Source organism: Anopheles ziemanni, chromosome 2, assembly GCF_943734765.1.
Source record: "Anopheles ziemanni chromosome 2, idAnoZiCoDA_A2_x.2, whole genome shotgun sequence".
NCBI classification, from domain to species: Eukaryota; Metazoa; Arthropoda; class Insecta; order Diptera; family Culicidae; genus Anopheles; species Anopheles ziemanni.
In genome coordinates this window covers 40580760-40598570 of record NC_080705.1, presented here as the reverse complement: position 1 = coordinate 40598570, position 17811 = coordinate 40580760, and the positions used below count along the sequence as shown (strand labels likewise).

The 17811-nt window shown below is 42.7% G+C and overlaps 1 protein-coding gene across 1 annotated transcript; it reads right to left on the bottom strand.

Moving 5' to 3' along the window:
• Nucleotides 1–2334: 2334 nt before the first annotated feature.
• On the bottom strand, nt 2335–3057 carry LOC131282613 (uncharacterized). Its single transcript, XM_058312119.1, has one exon. The coding sequence runs from the start codon at nt 3055–3057 to the stop codon at nt 2335–2337; it is 723 nt and encodes a 240-aa protein (XP_058168102.1).
• Between the last annotated feature and the right edge of the window lie 14754 nt (nt 3058–17811).

The window sequence follows — 17811 nt, the reverse complement described above, 5'->3', positions numbered from 1 at the left end:
TTGAGCATTTCTGCCTCCACTGCTTGAACAATCGCATCCGAGACCGACGGTCGGCCACTTCTCTCCTCGTCGTGAACATTAGTGCGCCCGGAATTGAACTCGCGGCTCCACTTACGCACGTTTTTTATGTCCATACACTTTTCCCCGTAAACTTCAACTAGTTGACGATGGATTTCAATAGGTGTCACCTTTTTCGCACTCAAAAAACGTATTACAGAACGCAATTCGCACTTGGACGCTGACGCGAGGGGTACCTCCATCGTTGACGGCTGCTCAGCCAAGACTGAGCGATCGGGGAAGCCTCACCCAGCAGCAAAGTGGTAGTGGGGGAACCAAGGAACACGGCGGTGTTGCCAGATTTCGCCTAGCGCGTGATCCGGCGAAGTTGCAGCGTTGGAGACCTTACTTTATTGTCAGCTCTCGTATGACACATTTCGTGTGTGGGAGAAGCCATCTGGACCGCAGGAGTTTGTGGAGTCCATAGTAGGCGCGATTCCCCTGAACAATGCGCCTCCGGATTTCGCAGCTCACGTTGTTGTCCGGAGTTACGACAGTGCCGAGGTAGCAAAACTCCTCTACTACCTCAAGTTCGTCGCCGTCCACTGATACACTGCTCCCCAGCCTGACTCTGTCACTGTCAGAGCCTCCGACGAGCAGGTACTTTGTTTTCGTCGCATTGATCATTAGTCCAATCCTTGCGGCCTCGCGTTTCAGTCGGGTGTACGCCTCGCACACCATCCTAGTGTTCCGCCCGATGATGTCGATGTCATCCGCGAAGCCGAGGAATTGGAGAGAGCGGGTGAAAATCGTGCCACGGATGTCGAAGCCCACGCTTCTCATGACACCTTCCAGAGCGATGTTGAATAGAAGGCAGGAGAGTCCATCACCTTGCCTCAGACCCCGGTGGGATTCGAACGGATCCGACAGCATGTTCGAAATCCTCACCTTACACAGCACCCCCTCCATTGTGGCCTCTAGCGAGTTGACGAATCGCCGGGGCACGTCTTTTTCGAGTGCCCACGCTTTGCAGCCACACGGGACCGTCTGCTTACGGGCCACGGGCTTCAGCCTGTAACAGCAGACACGCTCTTCGACCACCTGCTCCACAGCCCGGACTCTTGGGGGCGTGTGGAAGAGGCAGCTGTCACCATCACCCGGGAGCTGCAGCGGATTTGGACAGCGGAGCGCAGGGCGGTGTCGGAGCGGGCGACGCACGACGACAGACGTCGGGTAACAGAGCGCGAGATGCGACGGCAGCGATGGCGAGAGGGCCGCTTTGGCCGTGACCCAACGCTGCGGGACCGCATCCTAGCAATGACTGAAGAGATTCCGGCGGCGAGCCCGGCAGTTGCAGGAGAACATTCTGGAACAGCTGGAACACCGTCGCGATCGGATGCCACCAGCGGTTTTCGAGGCAACGATGGCTCTGTACGTGGCACGCCTCAGACACCACGACGCGGCACCAGAACACCAAGCAGCAACAGCGGCGTTTAGGTGCATGCCGTGTTTGATAAATTTGTAACATAACAAGGTCCTATGTTCTTTCACTATAGCGTCCGAATATACTGATAATAATAAGGTTGCTGCATAAAACTGGTTTAATTTATATTACACACACTTTAGAACAAAACTGTTGACAAATAGGTAAAAGCAAAACTTTCCTGAAACACAAGCGCCACGCGCGGCTCGTCCGTACTCGGTGACAATTCCGAGACGAATGTGTTCTCGCTGCCACCTGCTGGGCTGCACAATGACGCCGACAGATAGGACGCACACGCATCAACTGATAACGCGTTAATCGCGTTTCCGTTATCCGTACGGATAACCGCGATTACCTGTTATCAGTGAGTGGCCCAAAGCTTTGAGTTCAAGATAAAACTGGGCAGTGAATCCAAATTATATAAACAATCTATACGTATCCATATAGACTGTTATAACAGTTATTTCGATATTATACATTGAGTGCATCGTCGGAGAAATGATTCTGCAAAAGCAGGGCTGCCCAGTACATGGACATCTAAGTGTATTTTCATCTTGATTTAGGACAAATTTACACAATCCGGCCAAAACGAATACCTTTGGTTTGTTTGAGCCATTGCGGACTGTGGCGGGTTTAGAAGCAACGTTTTGAGAAGCAAGTACAGTTACCAATGCTGTAACATGATTATCACTGAAATCGATAAACAAACGGCAATAACTGAGTACACTACATTCACATGCGTAAAAACGTCACTAAAACAGCTATTCCATGCGAAAATATTCGTCATATCTTGTATTCATATGTTCATTTATTAGTCTCAATGTTCAAACAACCTGATAGATATAGTGGACTTTCTAAACGATAGTTCCCATGCAAATCAGCGTCAGCTGCATCTTCGACGACTCGAACGCCTGCTTAAGAAGGGACTCGTTCGAAAGCACGCACGACTTGTACGAATTCTCCAAAGCACTCAAACGGGTGGCGTATCCATCCACAGCGGCATTGATGTCGGCCACAAAACTCACCGAAATGCCATTGATCTCCGCTTCCTTCTCGTTCAACTTGGCGATCATTTTGGCTGGATCGGCAATGATGTTCTCACCGCGGAACACATCCAACAGGCTCAGATCGAACAGCTCCGACTCATCGACCTGCAGCAGTTTGTACACTTTGTCTAGCTCCTCCTTCAGTCCAGCTTCGACGGTGTTCACACAGTTCGTATAACCGACACCGGCCACAAACATGTTGTTTTCCATAAGTGTCCGAAGGAATCCCAAACAGCTGGAGTCAGTTGACGGAGCCTGATTGTTCAGCTGGTAGGAAAAAGAGTCCTCGAGTTGAATCGACTGCTTCAACGATGCCTCCTTATTGTCGATAATGGCCTGGTAGAAGGAATCCGTCTTGGAAGCTGTGTTCAGCTTTGCCCCGGCCACTGCATTAACGATGTTATCCTGCAGATTCTTGTAGATTGGTTCGATAGCCTTCAGCTTTTGCACGACCTCGGTCGAAGCGGTACGTCCGGCTTCGGTGAGGGACACGCCAAGACACACCAAAGCAATCGCAAAGATTAGTTTCATCTTTGATTATTTGATCCCAAACAAGCTATGAAGAGACTCCTTTTGTTAGAAGCAGCTTAGAAGAACTGGTCCAATCGTCCAAAACTCCACTGTTTTATACTCGTCCAATCACCAAGGAGCTATATCGATCATAATAAACTTATCACTTATCCATAAATCTTTATGGAAGCTGTAGATTTGATATTTCAATCTTTAACACACAAGTCGATTTATGCGTTCACAGTACGCTTAGTATAAAAAAAGCATAAATCCTATTTTTGTACGATAGAAATGATGAAGATCTTAAACAGTCGTTTTCGATGCCTGATAACATCCGGGTTCAAATACGAATCAGTCTGATCAACTGATACGAAAACATTTATGGTCCTCATCCTCAGTCTTTGTGAACTGCTAAGCAGGTAGCAATGTCCGGGTTATTAAAGAATGTAGATAAGCAACGAAACATACATCATTTGTCACTAGCTCGGAATTATCGATAATGTTATGGCTCTAGGTGTATAAAAATTAAAGTCAGTTGCGAGGAGCATTCATTACACTTTCCTGTTTATACCAATACGGTACGCGTCCAACCAGTTAAAGTTTGCGATGAAGTTTACCTCGATCGTGCTCTCCGTTATCCTCGTGTGCGCCCTCGTTGGGCTGGATTCAGTTGAATGTAATCGACGGGATGTTCTGAAGGCGTTCCTTCCATTGAAAACCACCGGAGGAAAGCAGCAGCGCAAACTGCTGTCCGGTGGTTCGGAGCTGCTCGTAACGGTCCAGTCGGAGCTGATCCTCACCCAGGAGCCGTACATTCAGCAGACCATCGACGAAGAAGCCAACATTCTTGACAGCCTCGCTGTTGTGTCCAATAGGGCCTGCGCTAGTTACGTACAAATGGGAACCGATGCGCTCATGACGCTAGCTGGTATCTCCTTCGGAAACTGTGTGGCCAAAATCGACGATGACATGTTCGCCGGCTTGTTCCCCGCACAGGATAGTGCAGATCGCCAGGCGTACGCCCAGGCCAGCCTGCTCAGCAGCATCCGCGGAGTGAACATCCTTACCGATCCGGACACTGTTCAGGCCACGATTGAGAGCAAGCTGAGCTCCCCGGTAGTTATCGAGGGCTTGGGCGCTATCGGCGATCTATCGGCCAATTTGAGAGCTGCACTGCAAGACTGTCTTTCGAATGCCCGAGCCCTTTTGAAGTCTTCGCTTGAAAACGCTTCAAGTCAGGTGAACGCCATCTGCGCCAAATAGACAAGCAAGAGCGAGAAAACAATGCAAGACATTCAAAGCGAATTGAAAATGAGTGTTGAATAAAACAATCTGTAAAAACCAGCATTCCGGTAGTCGATCAACTGTTTTTTTTTAGTCAGAATGTTTCTAGGGTTTCACTTGCACCTGCCCAACGTTAAAGAGCACTATATAAACCATTGAGTACTGTTTATTTACGAAACAAGCAGACCCAACGAACTTCGCCTCGTCCAATAATAATAATACACTAATATTGAAAAAAACAAGGCGTTACAATTCAAGGGAAGTCCCATTGATTTGGTGTCTGAAGATGTCGACACATAACAATAACAGATCCATCTTTAAGTTGCGGCTTATCAGACAAATCGAAAGAATGTTTTAAAATTCCAGTGAACGATTCACGGCTTCGTTTCCATTTTCAATACGATTAATCAATTTATATGAGCGCAATGGTCCAACTGGAGTCATTAGCATAGGTTTTAAGCAGCTAAAATTGTACGTGCACTCAACCAATCTTAGTTTCGATACTGTGGGGTATTCACATCAGCATTTGTGATAAATCATTTTTAGTTGAAGTGAATTGGCAAATAGCGGGTTTCAAGCCCACGTTTCTATTCACGAAACAGAACATTTTTAATTCGACGATTGGTGCTGGCATTTGAATTTCAGTCAATAGAATGCTACTCATAAACAAACTCACATTTGCAATCAACACCAAAGCTTCATTGTAGATCATTCATTTTTTTTTATTCAAAATTTCCCTTTCAAAAGCGATGTGAAATATCTGCAGCGATGTCATTTTTATACGTATCTCACAATCAACGGGACTTTTTATGGCTTCATCGAAATAATCTTAGTATTAAGTATAAACACTTTAGTTATAGCAGTGCATTCATAGATTCCAGTGATTATCATGTTTCAGCAAGTGTGACTGCGTTCTCGCAAAGTTGCACACCATACTCATCGCTGTCCGCAATGGCTCGAACAAATCGAAGGTACCGTAGAAGCACCATGACGCGGGTCCAAACTTGGCGCACTTTCTAATATTTTCTGCGATATTAGACTATTTCCAAAACATTTCAGTCTAAAATATGCAGTCAAATATTTGTTTATGTTTGTACAATACATTCGCATCAAAACATGTTATTGGTTTTTTGTTATTGAATGTATATAGTTACGTCGCCAGCCACATCGAGACTGCCGACGATGCAGAATTAGCTGAACGGCCGATCGCGCTACGCAGCACCGGCACGTGGGAAGCTGACACCGCAAATGTCCACGCGCAGCCATCGACCTGCAGCCATCGACCTGTAGCCGCAACGTAGCACCGGCACGTGGAGAGCTGACTACGCGTTTATCGACGCGCAGCCATCGATCGCGAACCAGGAACGATTAGTTATAATCAGTCTATTTGTAGAACTCAACGAGTGAGGACGCGCCTCAACAGTAGTGTTAATAAGGAAATAAAAATTAATTTTATTTTTTTAAACCAACTGTGGCGTCCAAATCATTATTATATATACTAATTAAATGAAAAATTCCATCCCACAAGTGCGCCATTTTTTATCCGCGTTTGCAACGCTGCTGGAGTGGGTTCAACTGTTTCCAATAAATTTAAAGGCAAAAGAAATATTATTAATGTGTTTTTAACCGAAACTGTTAAAATGTAAGTATTTCCAATGAATCGTGGTTAGATTCGGCACTTTTTGAAATATTTATGCTAATTTGAAGCGAAAATATTTTGTGCCAAGTTTGGCTCACAGTGTTCCTAATTATTCACCGTGGAGATGAATGTTTGCGCTGCTAGATATTTTTGAATCTTAGAAGGCTTTGATGAATGAGATTATAAAAGTTAGCGATGTGATAGTTTTATTTCCACGAGAGAAGCCTAAGTCCGCTGCAAAAAAAGCTAAATTGTTTTTTTAATTGGTGTTGAAAAGTGTTTCTGTTGTTTAAAGTTGAATTTTGAATAAAACTGTTGAATTTCATGTACTACATCCAATTTGTTTTAAGTGCGCCAAGTTAGGAACACATCGCGCCAAATAAGGACCATGCAACAACCATGCGCCAAGTTTGGAACATAATGTGCCACACAGAGAGTTTCTGAAACTTGAAGAAATATTAATTTAAGAGTTTCTTACTTATTGTTCTTATATTCTATGGTAGCACCCTGCAAAAAATGGTATGATTTGACCGAACATTGATTTTGTTATTCATTGTTATGGTCGCGTTTGTGTTACCAGATTTCGTAACATTATTCAAACTGGCAGCTCTTGGTGAATTCGGTACTGATAACATGTGAGTATACCAATAGCATACTAATCAATCTATACATCAAACAATTAAAAAAAAATCTTCGTTGATTTTCTTCTCTAGAACTTTATTTTATTTTTTATTTTTTTATTTTTATTATGCTCTTACTGTTATTCGCCTCGCGGGCTTTATAACTTCTAAACTTAAAATTAATTACAAAAAATTAGCAAAGGGTAGAGGACGCAGGGTCACCGAACGGAAGGACTAAGCAGGAGAGGAGAGGAGACGAGAACGGAATTGGGGAATAGAGAGGTTGAAGTCAAACAGACTGTAAAAGTCATTGAAGGCAGACAGTGCGCGGAGGAACGGGTCGTTTTGGCCGTAACGGGTGAGGCGACGGGGGATAGCCAACGGGGGCCTATCACGTAGCGGGCGAGATGGGGCATAGAAAGGGATTGAGGACAGGAGGGAAGGGGCATCCAAGTGATTGAGGAGAACGCCCACGACAAAGAGTGCCTGAGCGTTCTTGTGCCGCACGCAAATCTCCTCCAACCCCAGGAGCTGACACCGAGTGGAATAGGACGGAATAGGAGAGGAGTTGTTACCAAGGAACCGACGGACAGCAATCCGCGTAAACCTCCACTGAATGCCCTCGAGCCTGTTCATGGAGGTAACCCCTGGAGGAGACCAGACAACAATTTTATCCAGACAAATTTTATTGCCGCAACATGAAAGATACCCTACTGATCGAGACCTTCTGCTACACAAATGGACAGCCTTGATGGACACACTGGCACATACGGGTAACGGGCATAATCTTTTGGGTTATAACTGTTCACCCGGGGTCCTTCTGACCAAACGAGTATCTCTTCGGAGATAGGCGACCCCCTGAAAAAATGAAGAACCAAACTATTTTTCTAGAATTAAACGAAAACAAAATTAGTCCGCCCCGGTGTAATCAGGCCTGTTTACCTAGTTATAATAAACTACCAATCATAATTGTCAGTGCGGATACACTACCTGAGTTCGAAAGATTGTGTGCGCCATATGTTAGAAGTAGTTTGGTTTAGGACATAGTACGTTAGTTAGTTGGATAGAAAGTATCATATGTGTACACAGGCGGGCAACCTGTCATCCTTACGAGGACTTCATCCATTCGTAAAATGTTATTTTGAATTTGTAATACATTTATGATAATTGTTTGTTTATCTATCTATATATATAAAAGTTGGGGGTCCGCGGCAGCCGAGCGGTAGCGCCGGTTAGAAAATCGGCCCATGAGCGCCGTGGCTCACAACCTCGACGGCGTGGGTTCGAATCCCAACCGAGACCGGACCCTCCCCTGTACGAGAGGACTGACTATCCACGTACACATAGGGTAAAAAGTCTCGTAAGCCCTTTACAGGGCAGGCATGACCAACAAGGTCGTTACGCCAAGTAGAAGAAGAAGATATATAAAAGTCAACGTTGTCTGTATATATATATGTATGCACTCGCATCACGCAAAATCTACCGGGCCGATTTGTACCTAACTTGGCAGAAAGGTAGCTAATTTTCCATGGTTGAATGATCTGAACTTCGTTTGTTGATATCCCCATACCTCCCTACCCCTCCCGACACCTACCCTCTAAAATTAATGAAAAATAATTATAGTTCAACAATTATTGAACGAATTTTCATAAAAATTGGTACAAATACTCCTTACATAGGGACATATCATGGGTTAAAATTTCATCCATCTAGGGGAAGGGGAAGAAGTGCTCTCCCACTATCCCATACCTCAAAAATGGTAAAAATACAATATGGGTATCAATTTCGAGGTATTTGTGGTCTCTAAATCGAATGGCGTCACTCTTAATGTTCATCTGAGCCCAGACTCCCTTTATCTCCTCCTCTTTAGTAAAAAAATAGCAAACAAAAACTAAACAAAAAAAGCGTTCACTCTAATCATATGTATGCTACGCAAAATTTACTTAGTCAATCTGTACCAAACTTGACTGGAATGTTGTTAATTTTTTATTCTTTCGAATGTCCTTCTTCCTTTCCCCTTTCCGAACACCTATCCTTTAAAATGTTGAAAAATAATAATAATTCAATAATTATGGAATGTGATTTTACAAAATTTGGTACACATACTATTTAAATATGTAGCCATCATGTAATAAAATTTCATCTCTCTAGGAGAAGGGGTAAGAGGGGCTACCATACCCCCTGGCTCAACAATAGTTACAATGCAATATGGGTATCATTATCGAACAATTTGGGGTCACTAAATCGAATGGTCACAGTTTGTGTGCTCAATCTCATCTCTCCTACGTAGCAAATATTCTCAATCGAACAAAATTGGTCTGATCAATTTACACCAAACATAATTAAAAGAAAGGCATTTTTTCAAGTGTGAAATGTCCGACATTCCTATGCATCCTTCCTGCTTATATCTTTCTATCACCAGAACAATAGAAATTATGTAAATACATAAGATGCTACCTTACGACGGATGGCCTTAGTCCCAATATTCTATCCCTTTTGTTTTCTCCTTCTTTTCCTTTTCTACAACTAAATAATGTAGGCTTGACTCAAAACACGCTAATTCTGATGACATACATACAATTGTATTACGCAAAATGTTTTGGTCTGGTGTGCACCAAACTAGACTTAAGGGTAGTCAATTTTGTTGTAGAATTTAATTTTGTAGATATGATCACCCTTTGTTACCTCTCCCGCAAACTTTCACAAAACCTTATTTCCAAACGATCAAGCGAAATAATTTAATGAAACCTTAAATCGTGGTTAAAAACAAAAAAACATAAATTCTGCTACTCTTATAATTTACTTTACTTCGTGGATTGGCTTTTCGTTTCTTTAAACTGCCGGACGTCGATTATATGTTGTCCTGGTCCAACTGAGGTTTAAGCACAGATTTTCTCATACTTGCTTCAATTGGTTAATTTTAAATGGTTTCACTAAGCAAAGTTAGATAATGAATGCAAAATGTATTTTAACATGGTTTCGTCGGCTAAAGGTTACACTAAAAAATATAATTTTAATAGAATAACTTAAGATTAAATAGAAAAACTTAAGATTGTAAAATTCAAGATCTTGAATGAAAAAACTCTTTCACACACAAAACTTTCGTCTGGAATTTATTTCTACCCGGATGAAATCGGGTTAATCAGCTAGTAATACTATATATCTTAAAGATAATCCGACTCATCTCAAACCTGTGCAGGGGTATGAGGTGGCCCATCATCATCATCATCATGATTTAAGATCAACACTGAATGAATTCTTAAATTTCTTCTTCTTTTATACCAGAATGTCATCCTGGCACACACTAACTAACTGTCTAACTCACCTAGTGGGACTGGGGAAGTTGAGCGCATAGTAGAGAAGCTTCTTCTTCTTCTTCTTCTTCAACTTCTTCTTCTTCTTCTTCTTCTTCTTCTTCATCATCTTCTTCTTCTTCTTCTTGGCGTAACGACCTCTTGGTCATGCCTGCCCGTTAAGGGTTTACGAGAGTTGTTTCCCTGTTGTAGGTGGAAGTTACCGTACGCCAACTTCGCAACATCAGCATCGCTCCCACGATGCTCACGACGACGCGTGCGGCAGCCCGTAAGCCACCGGCAACATGATGCGCGCATAAAACGCAGCGTCAGCATCGTTCCCACGGGAGGGACACATAGGAACGCAAGATCAAGAGAGCAAAATAAAAGGAGTCTGAATAAGACCGTCAACCAGGACGGTATCTTTTTTAAAAATACCGCCCCTCGGTTGAAAACTTAACTGGCGCCCGAAGTCGAGACCCTTGTGCAGTAACAGTATAACAGTTGCACCCAAAAACTGAAGACACCTCTAGCTGCCTCTATAACGAGAATTCGGTAACCGGACTATTTTCCATCGCGGATCAACTCTACGATTTGCGTTACCGGAGCGCGACCAGGTGCGCTGCATAACAAAGGGCATGAATTTCCTGATCACCATCTTATTGTGAGTATTTCCAAATTCCGAAAAGTGAAAAGTGTTTACTCGCATAACTATTAAGAAGTGATTAGTGAAATTGTCACACATTGAAAGGCAAGTAGCTTTCATACAACGTGGTGACGTAAATGAAAGGCAAGTAGCTTTCATTGGAGGAAATATTAGTAAAATTGTCACACATTGAAAGGCAAGTAGCTTTCATACAACGTGGTGACGTAAATGAAAGGCAAGTAGCTTTCATTGGAGGAAGTGAAGTGATCGAAAGGCAAGAAGCTTTCGTTTAGGAGGAAGTGACGATAGTGCAAGGCAAGTAGCTTGTATTCTAGAAGGTCACGTAAGTGAAAGGCAAGAAGCTTTCACCACAGGAAGTGAAGTAAGTGAAAGGAAAGAAGCTTTAGTTGAAGGATACTGAGCAAGATGGCAAACCCAAACCCAATCATCTTCCCAGCACGCCTTAACGCGTCAACCCATGTACCGATAGCTGATCCATCGGCCTCCGGACCGATAGCCGCTCCTCGGTTTACTATCGACACAACTATAAGTTTCGAAGATCGTGGTAAAATCCCGCAGATTGTGAGAGATCTGCCCGATTTTAATGGGAATCCACGAGACCTCAGTCAGTGGATGTTGGACGTCGAAGATGTCCTAGAACTCTTCGACGATCTAAAGGATAGTTTTCAGTACCATCTACTGATTAAAACTATTCGTAGGAAGATAAAAGGGGAGGCAAACGATGCCTTGATAACAAGCAATACCCCTACTAAGTGGGAGAACATCAAAGAAGTGCTGAAGTTGTACTATGCAGATAAGAGGGACCTTATGACCCTCGATAATCAACTGAAATCGTTAGTACGAACCAAGCAGGAGAGCATAGAGAGCTACTACTCTAGAGTTAGGGAGCTCGTAACGCTCATTAGTTCAGCCATTTCCATGGATGACCAGTGGAAAGGGCACGAACTTGTGCTAATGCGATTGTACAATCAGATCGCACTAGACACATTCATTCGTGGACTAGGTGACCCGCTCTCCAGATTCTGCAAAAATTTCAGACCACAAAGCCTCGCTCAAGCATACAGCTATTGCGTGGACTATTTGAACCTGGACGCACGTAACGCCCCTGTTAACATACCAGCGTGGCATCCGATTCCAACTGCGGCACCCCGCCAATTGATCGCACCACCCAGACCAAATCCCATTGCGAGAGCACCTGTCCCGCCACCGAGACAGTTTATCGCTCCGAATAATTTCACAAGGCCACCACCAATCCCGCAACCCCGAAATTTTAAAACAGATAATGGACCGAATGTATTCGCACCAAACAGAACCTTTGTTCAGCCACAAACACGTCCGGAACCAATGGACACGAGTACACTTCGTACACAGCAAATTGACTACGGTAATAGACCAACAGGGCAAAGACGAGGGCCAAGTGATTCTATGAGAGCTCATGGACCTGACGCAAAACGATTCGCGCATGCGTTGGAAGAAATATTTAGTTCCGAAGAGTACGAGAAATGGTACGATCAACAGTACGAACAAACCAAGGAACCGATAAGCATCGATGAATGCCTTGAAACCCTCGGTAGTATCAAAATCGAGGATAAGGAAGACGAACCCATTGAAGTAGAGGTACACCAAGCCGAAGACGGGGGAAAGGAAAAAGATCCTTTTTTAGAAGAAACGGAATGGGTATCGAAGTGGTTCGGGTAAAACCTCTTCCGTACATTTTGATACCCACGTCTAAAGGACCCCTCAAAATGCTTGTTGACAGTGGGGCCAACGTTAACGTTATTTCAAAAAAATGGGCCTTAGCATCGGGAAAACCAATAGAAACCACAGGAGCACAGAACGTAAGAGGAGTCACGGGAAATCAAGAAATAAACCAGTCTGTGACACTAAATTTATTTCAACCTCTTTTAGACACAAAATTCAAATTTCTAATTTTTGACTTCCATTCGTTTTTCGATGGAATCTTAGGAACCGAAATAGTTTTTGGAAATAGGTTTAACCTATCTTCCGGAGCAAAGACACTCCAGATAAAATGCAACTCAGGAAAATTAAAAACCATACCATTGGAATTTTACACGCCCACTCCAACCCTAAGACGGACCATTAATAAAGCTGAAAATATCGATAATCTGAACAAAATTCGAATATCCCACCTGAATGACACTGAGAAAGCTTCGCTTCTCAAAATCCTAACCAAATCGAAACCAGTTTTCTATAATCCTGACAGGAAGCTTACTTGTTCAACTAACGTCGAATGTAGCATTCGCACTACAGACGACATCCCGGTGTATCAAAAAACATACCCATACCCACTAGCATACAAGGCAGAAGTAGAGAAGCAATTAGAAAAACTGCTTCACGATGGCATAATAAGACCATCTAGGTCTGCATGGAATTCACCTGTGTGGGTTGTCCCCAAAAAAATGGACTCTTCAGGTGAAAAGAAATTCCGACTAGTAATAGATTACCGTAAGATTAATGAAAAAACAATTTCAGATAAATACCCCATGCCTGAAATAGCTAACACCATAGACCAACTAGGCGGCAATAGTTATTTTACTACTCTCGATCTCGCGTCGGGATTCCACCAAATCAAAATGAAAGAAGAAGACATCGAAAAGACAGCATTCTCTGTCAATTATGGTAAATATGAATTCGTTCGTATGCCATTTGGCCTGAAAAACGCGCCTGCAATTTTTCAAAGGGCCGTGGACGATGTATTGCGAGACCACATCGGTAAACGATGCTTCGTTTATATTGATGACGTAATAGTCGTAGCTAAAACCCTCGAAGAACACCTGGAAAACCTAGAAATCGTCCTAAAAACCCTGCACGAAGCCAACCTCAAAGTCCAGTTGGACAAAACAGAATTCCTGCATAAATCAGTAGAATTTCTTGGTTACATCATTACAGACAGAGGCATAAAACCAAATGAGAAAAAAATAGAAGCAATTAAAAAATTCCCTGAACCCAAAAATCTTAAGCAGCTCAGAGGATTTTTAGGAATGATGGGATACTATCGGAGGTTTATTAAGGATTTTTCTAAAATAGCCAAACCCTTAACTAAACTCCTAAGGGGGGAAGGAGACTCTAAGAGTGCGAAAAGAATAGATTTAGACGCAAAACAGAGAAAATGCTTTGACAACATGAAACAAATTTTGTCTGGGAACGATATCTTAATGTACCCAGATTTTTCTAAGCCATTCTGCTTAACTACAGATGCATCTGACTACGCCCTAGGAGCTGTTTTAAGTCAAGGCACCACTGGAAACGACAAACCAATCCACTTCGCTTCTCGAACCCTTAACAAAACCGAAGAAGCATATAGCGCCACTGAAAAAGAGCTTTTGGCCATTGTCTGGGCCCTAAAGGTTTTCAGAGCGTATCTTTATGGGCAGAAGGTAAAAATCTTCACAGACCATCAACCACTCACCTACAATCTCTCCTCTAAAACTTGTAATAGAAAACTAATGAACTGGCGAAACTTTATTGAGGAACATGACTATGAGATCATGTATAAGCCGGGAAAAGCGAATGTAGTAGCAGACGCTTTGAGCCGGATCCAAATAAATTCATTAACGCCCACCCAACATTCCGCCGAAGATGATGATTCGCATTACATCATCTCTACCGAAGCACCTTTAAACAGTTTCCGCTCACAAATAATTCTCGAACAAACGACCAATAATCCGGAAACAGTGGTTTTACAACCCTTCCCTGGTTATCGCAGAATTTTGATCAAAAGGACCAAATTTAATGAACAAATTTTGACCACCATTTTAAAAGAATTTTGTGACCCGTCAAAAACCAATGGACTATACACCTCTGAGAAAATTCTGGGACAACTTCAGGAAGTATACAAAAAATATGTCAGCAGAGCTGGTCTGCTCAAAATTCGATTCACCCAAACACTATTGAAAGATGTTACAGAAGAAGCCGAGCAAGAAAAAATCATTCGTGAAACTCACGACAGAGCTCACCGCGGTATACAAGAAAACAAATTTCAGATTTTGCGTGAATTCTATTTCCCGAAAATCACACAACATCTGAAAAAGTACATACGAGTTTGTGACAAATGCAACACGTCAAAATACGATCGCCAACCGTTAATTATCCCAGTCCAGGAAACCCCCATACCAAACTATCCCTATCAAATTATCCATTTAGATATATTCCAGATAGAATCAAATTATTTCTTATCATGCGTCGACAAATTTAGCAAATACGGTCGCATGATACCGATAAAGTCACGACACAGCATCCACGTTGGAAAAGCTTTATGGAACGCAGTTACTTCCTTTGTAATACCAAACACAATCGTAATGGACAACGAACGAGCATTCCAATCACCCGACATTAGAGGGAAATTGCTTGACTTGAACATTACGGTTTACCTAACTCCCAATAGCAAATCCGAAGTGAATGGTGCTGTCGAACGATTTCATTCCACCATCCTCTAACTATATCGAATCCAAAAACAGATCACCCCACATCTACCACCCCGTAACCTCATCCATATAGCAGTCGAAAAATATAACAACACGATCCACTCCTCAACACTGCGAACTCCGAAGGAGATTCTTTTTGGCAAACAACGAGACCCAGACAGACAGACCGACCCAGACACATTAGAACAAATACGAAGCAAATTACATGACGAAATAATTCTTATATTGAAGGAAGCACAAAGAAAGCAACTTAGAACTACCAATAAGGATAGGACGCCTCCTCCAATACTAAGACCAGGCCAAACAATATACGTAAAAGATAAGATCATCAAACCCAAGCATAAAAAGATATTCAAAAAAACTGTTGTCAAAAACAATAACGAAGTAACATTCAGGAATCAAGGTAACGCTAAATTACATAAGTCTAACGTAAAAAACATTGATCTTTCCACAGAATCCCAGCAGCCTTAGGGAACCTCAGCATACAAAACCTCAACAATGATCATGTCGCGATAGTCCACATAGCGCAAAGCAAAATAATCCAAGGACATTCAAAAATCATTCATAAAATTAACACAACCGAGCTACGACACACAGTTGACGACATCAAAGACAAAATATTAACACTCGACTACAACGACACCCAAATCACTGACTTAATGACATGGAAGTTGAACGAACTCGAAGCAAACCTCCAAATTATCCAACCAAACCATCAACGGCAAAAACGATGGGATGCGCTTGGCAGAGCCTGGAAATGGTTAGCTGGTTCACCTGACGCTGACGACTTACTTTACATTAACAACGGACTAACAAACCTATCCGAAAACAGCAATAGGCAAATAATCATTAATAACGAAGCTTTCGAGGGAATCAACAACATTACCGATACAATCAACAGCATAATAAGAGAAGAGGAAAACATGTTAGAACAAGTTAAGTCTGTAAACGTTCTATTAAAAATAATTCTTAATCTAGACATCCTGAACCACGAGGTAATTAAAATCCAGAATGCTATAACATTCTCAAAGTTAGGATTAGTTAGTAATAGAATGATAAAACTAGAAGAAGTAAATTTTATAAACAAAATGCTCTCTGATCAAGGAATACCAACAGAACTCCCCGATGAAGCAATAGGTTTAACTACGTCTACCGTAGGAACGGACGGAGAAACTATCATCTATGTAATCAACATACCGAACCTGAGCAACGCATTATACCAGCTTTTGAGAATCGAACCGATAATTTCTCAATCAATGCGGATAAAACTGGCAGGAAACGAGTACCTTCATGGCGACGGTAAAATCTACCTTAAAACCAACCCCTGTTCTGGACTAGGCAATTGGAGCCTCTGCAACTTTAACAACCTGAAAGATGTTTCGTCGGATGACTGCATAGCCAATATAGTTAAAGGGCATGACAGCAAGTGCGTCTACGAATCCACCGAAGACCACCCGATCGTAACCGTAATGAGCCAAACCATTCTACTGCTGAATGACGTGAACGAGACGCTCATCAACGATTGTGGAATGTCCAACAGGCATCTTTTGGGATCATTCTTGGTCACATACAAGAATTGCACCATCTCGATCCGAGACTTCACTTTCACAAACCAAATTGTGAACACCACAGAATACCCTATTTTTTCGTTGACCACAGGCCTAAACGTCACCAAACATTCCATCGAGCAGCGAACCGATCTTCATATGCTGACGAAGCTTCAACATAGAAATTTAAACCACCTCTCGGATCTTCAAACAACTGCAGCCAACCACCACTGGACAATCATGGGAGGATTCACTTTCACCACCCTCGTCATCATAATTCTGGCAGCCTATATCTTTTTTCACTTCAGAAACCAACCGCGCACCATGCTAATCAACACAGCCACCCCGGTCCAGTTCATCGGAAAAGAATGCGCCAGCCTGCCACGTTCATACAGACCTCCGTCTTTGAACGTTTAAACATCGAACCAGGAGGTTCGACACTTCAGGGGGAGCAGTTACCGTACGCCAACTTCGCAACATCAGCATCGCTCCCACGATGCTCACGACGACGCGTGCGGCAGCCCGTAAGCCACCGGCAACATGATGCGCGCATAAAACGCAGCGTCAGCATCGTTCCCACGGGAGGGACACATAGGAACGCAAGATCAAGAGAGCAAAATAAAAGGAGTCTGAATAAGACCGTCAACCAGGACGGTATCTTTTTTAAAAATACCGCCCCTCGGTTGAAAACTTAACTTGGATAGTCAGTCCTCTCGTACAGGGGAGGGTCCGGTCTCGGTTGGGATTCGAACCCACGCCGTCGAGGTGGTGAGCCCCGGCGCTCATGGCCCGATTTTTCTAACCGGCGCACGATGGAGCGAAGCCGAGATAAAAATCAAAAATTCATTTTTGGATTTCAGAAAAATGAGATATGTTTTCTTAAACTACAAGATGAAACTAAGAAATGACCCAAAAACTAGAGCCTCTGTTCTTCCAGGTTCTGAGAAACAGCCCGTCAAAGTCAAGATTTGGGAAAATAATGCGTGAAAAATTGAAAAAAATTCATCAACTTTGAAGGTCTGTAACTCCTATAACAATGGCCGGAATCGAAATTCAAGCACAGTTTTGGAAAGGTTTATTATCATGCTTTAAAATTGTTGACAGTTTAATCAAATTGAAATTGAATGTCACAAAATATTAAGCATTGTTTCGGAAAACTCCTGGAAATTTTTTCAATTGTCTGTTTTTAACCTTACGCCATCGCTAAGGATTGTGAAAGATTGTAATATGATGCATACCCACTTATAGTCTAGAATGTTTTGTAACAATAAATGATAGTT

Bases quoted from the DNA above. Each gene is read 5' to 3' on its own strand.
- LOC131282613 (XM_058312119.1), bottom strand. From the start codon at position 3,057: ATGAAACTAATCTTTGCGATTGCTTTGGTGTGTCTTGGCGTGTCCCTC.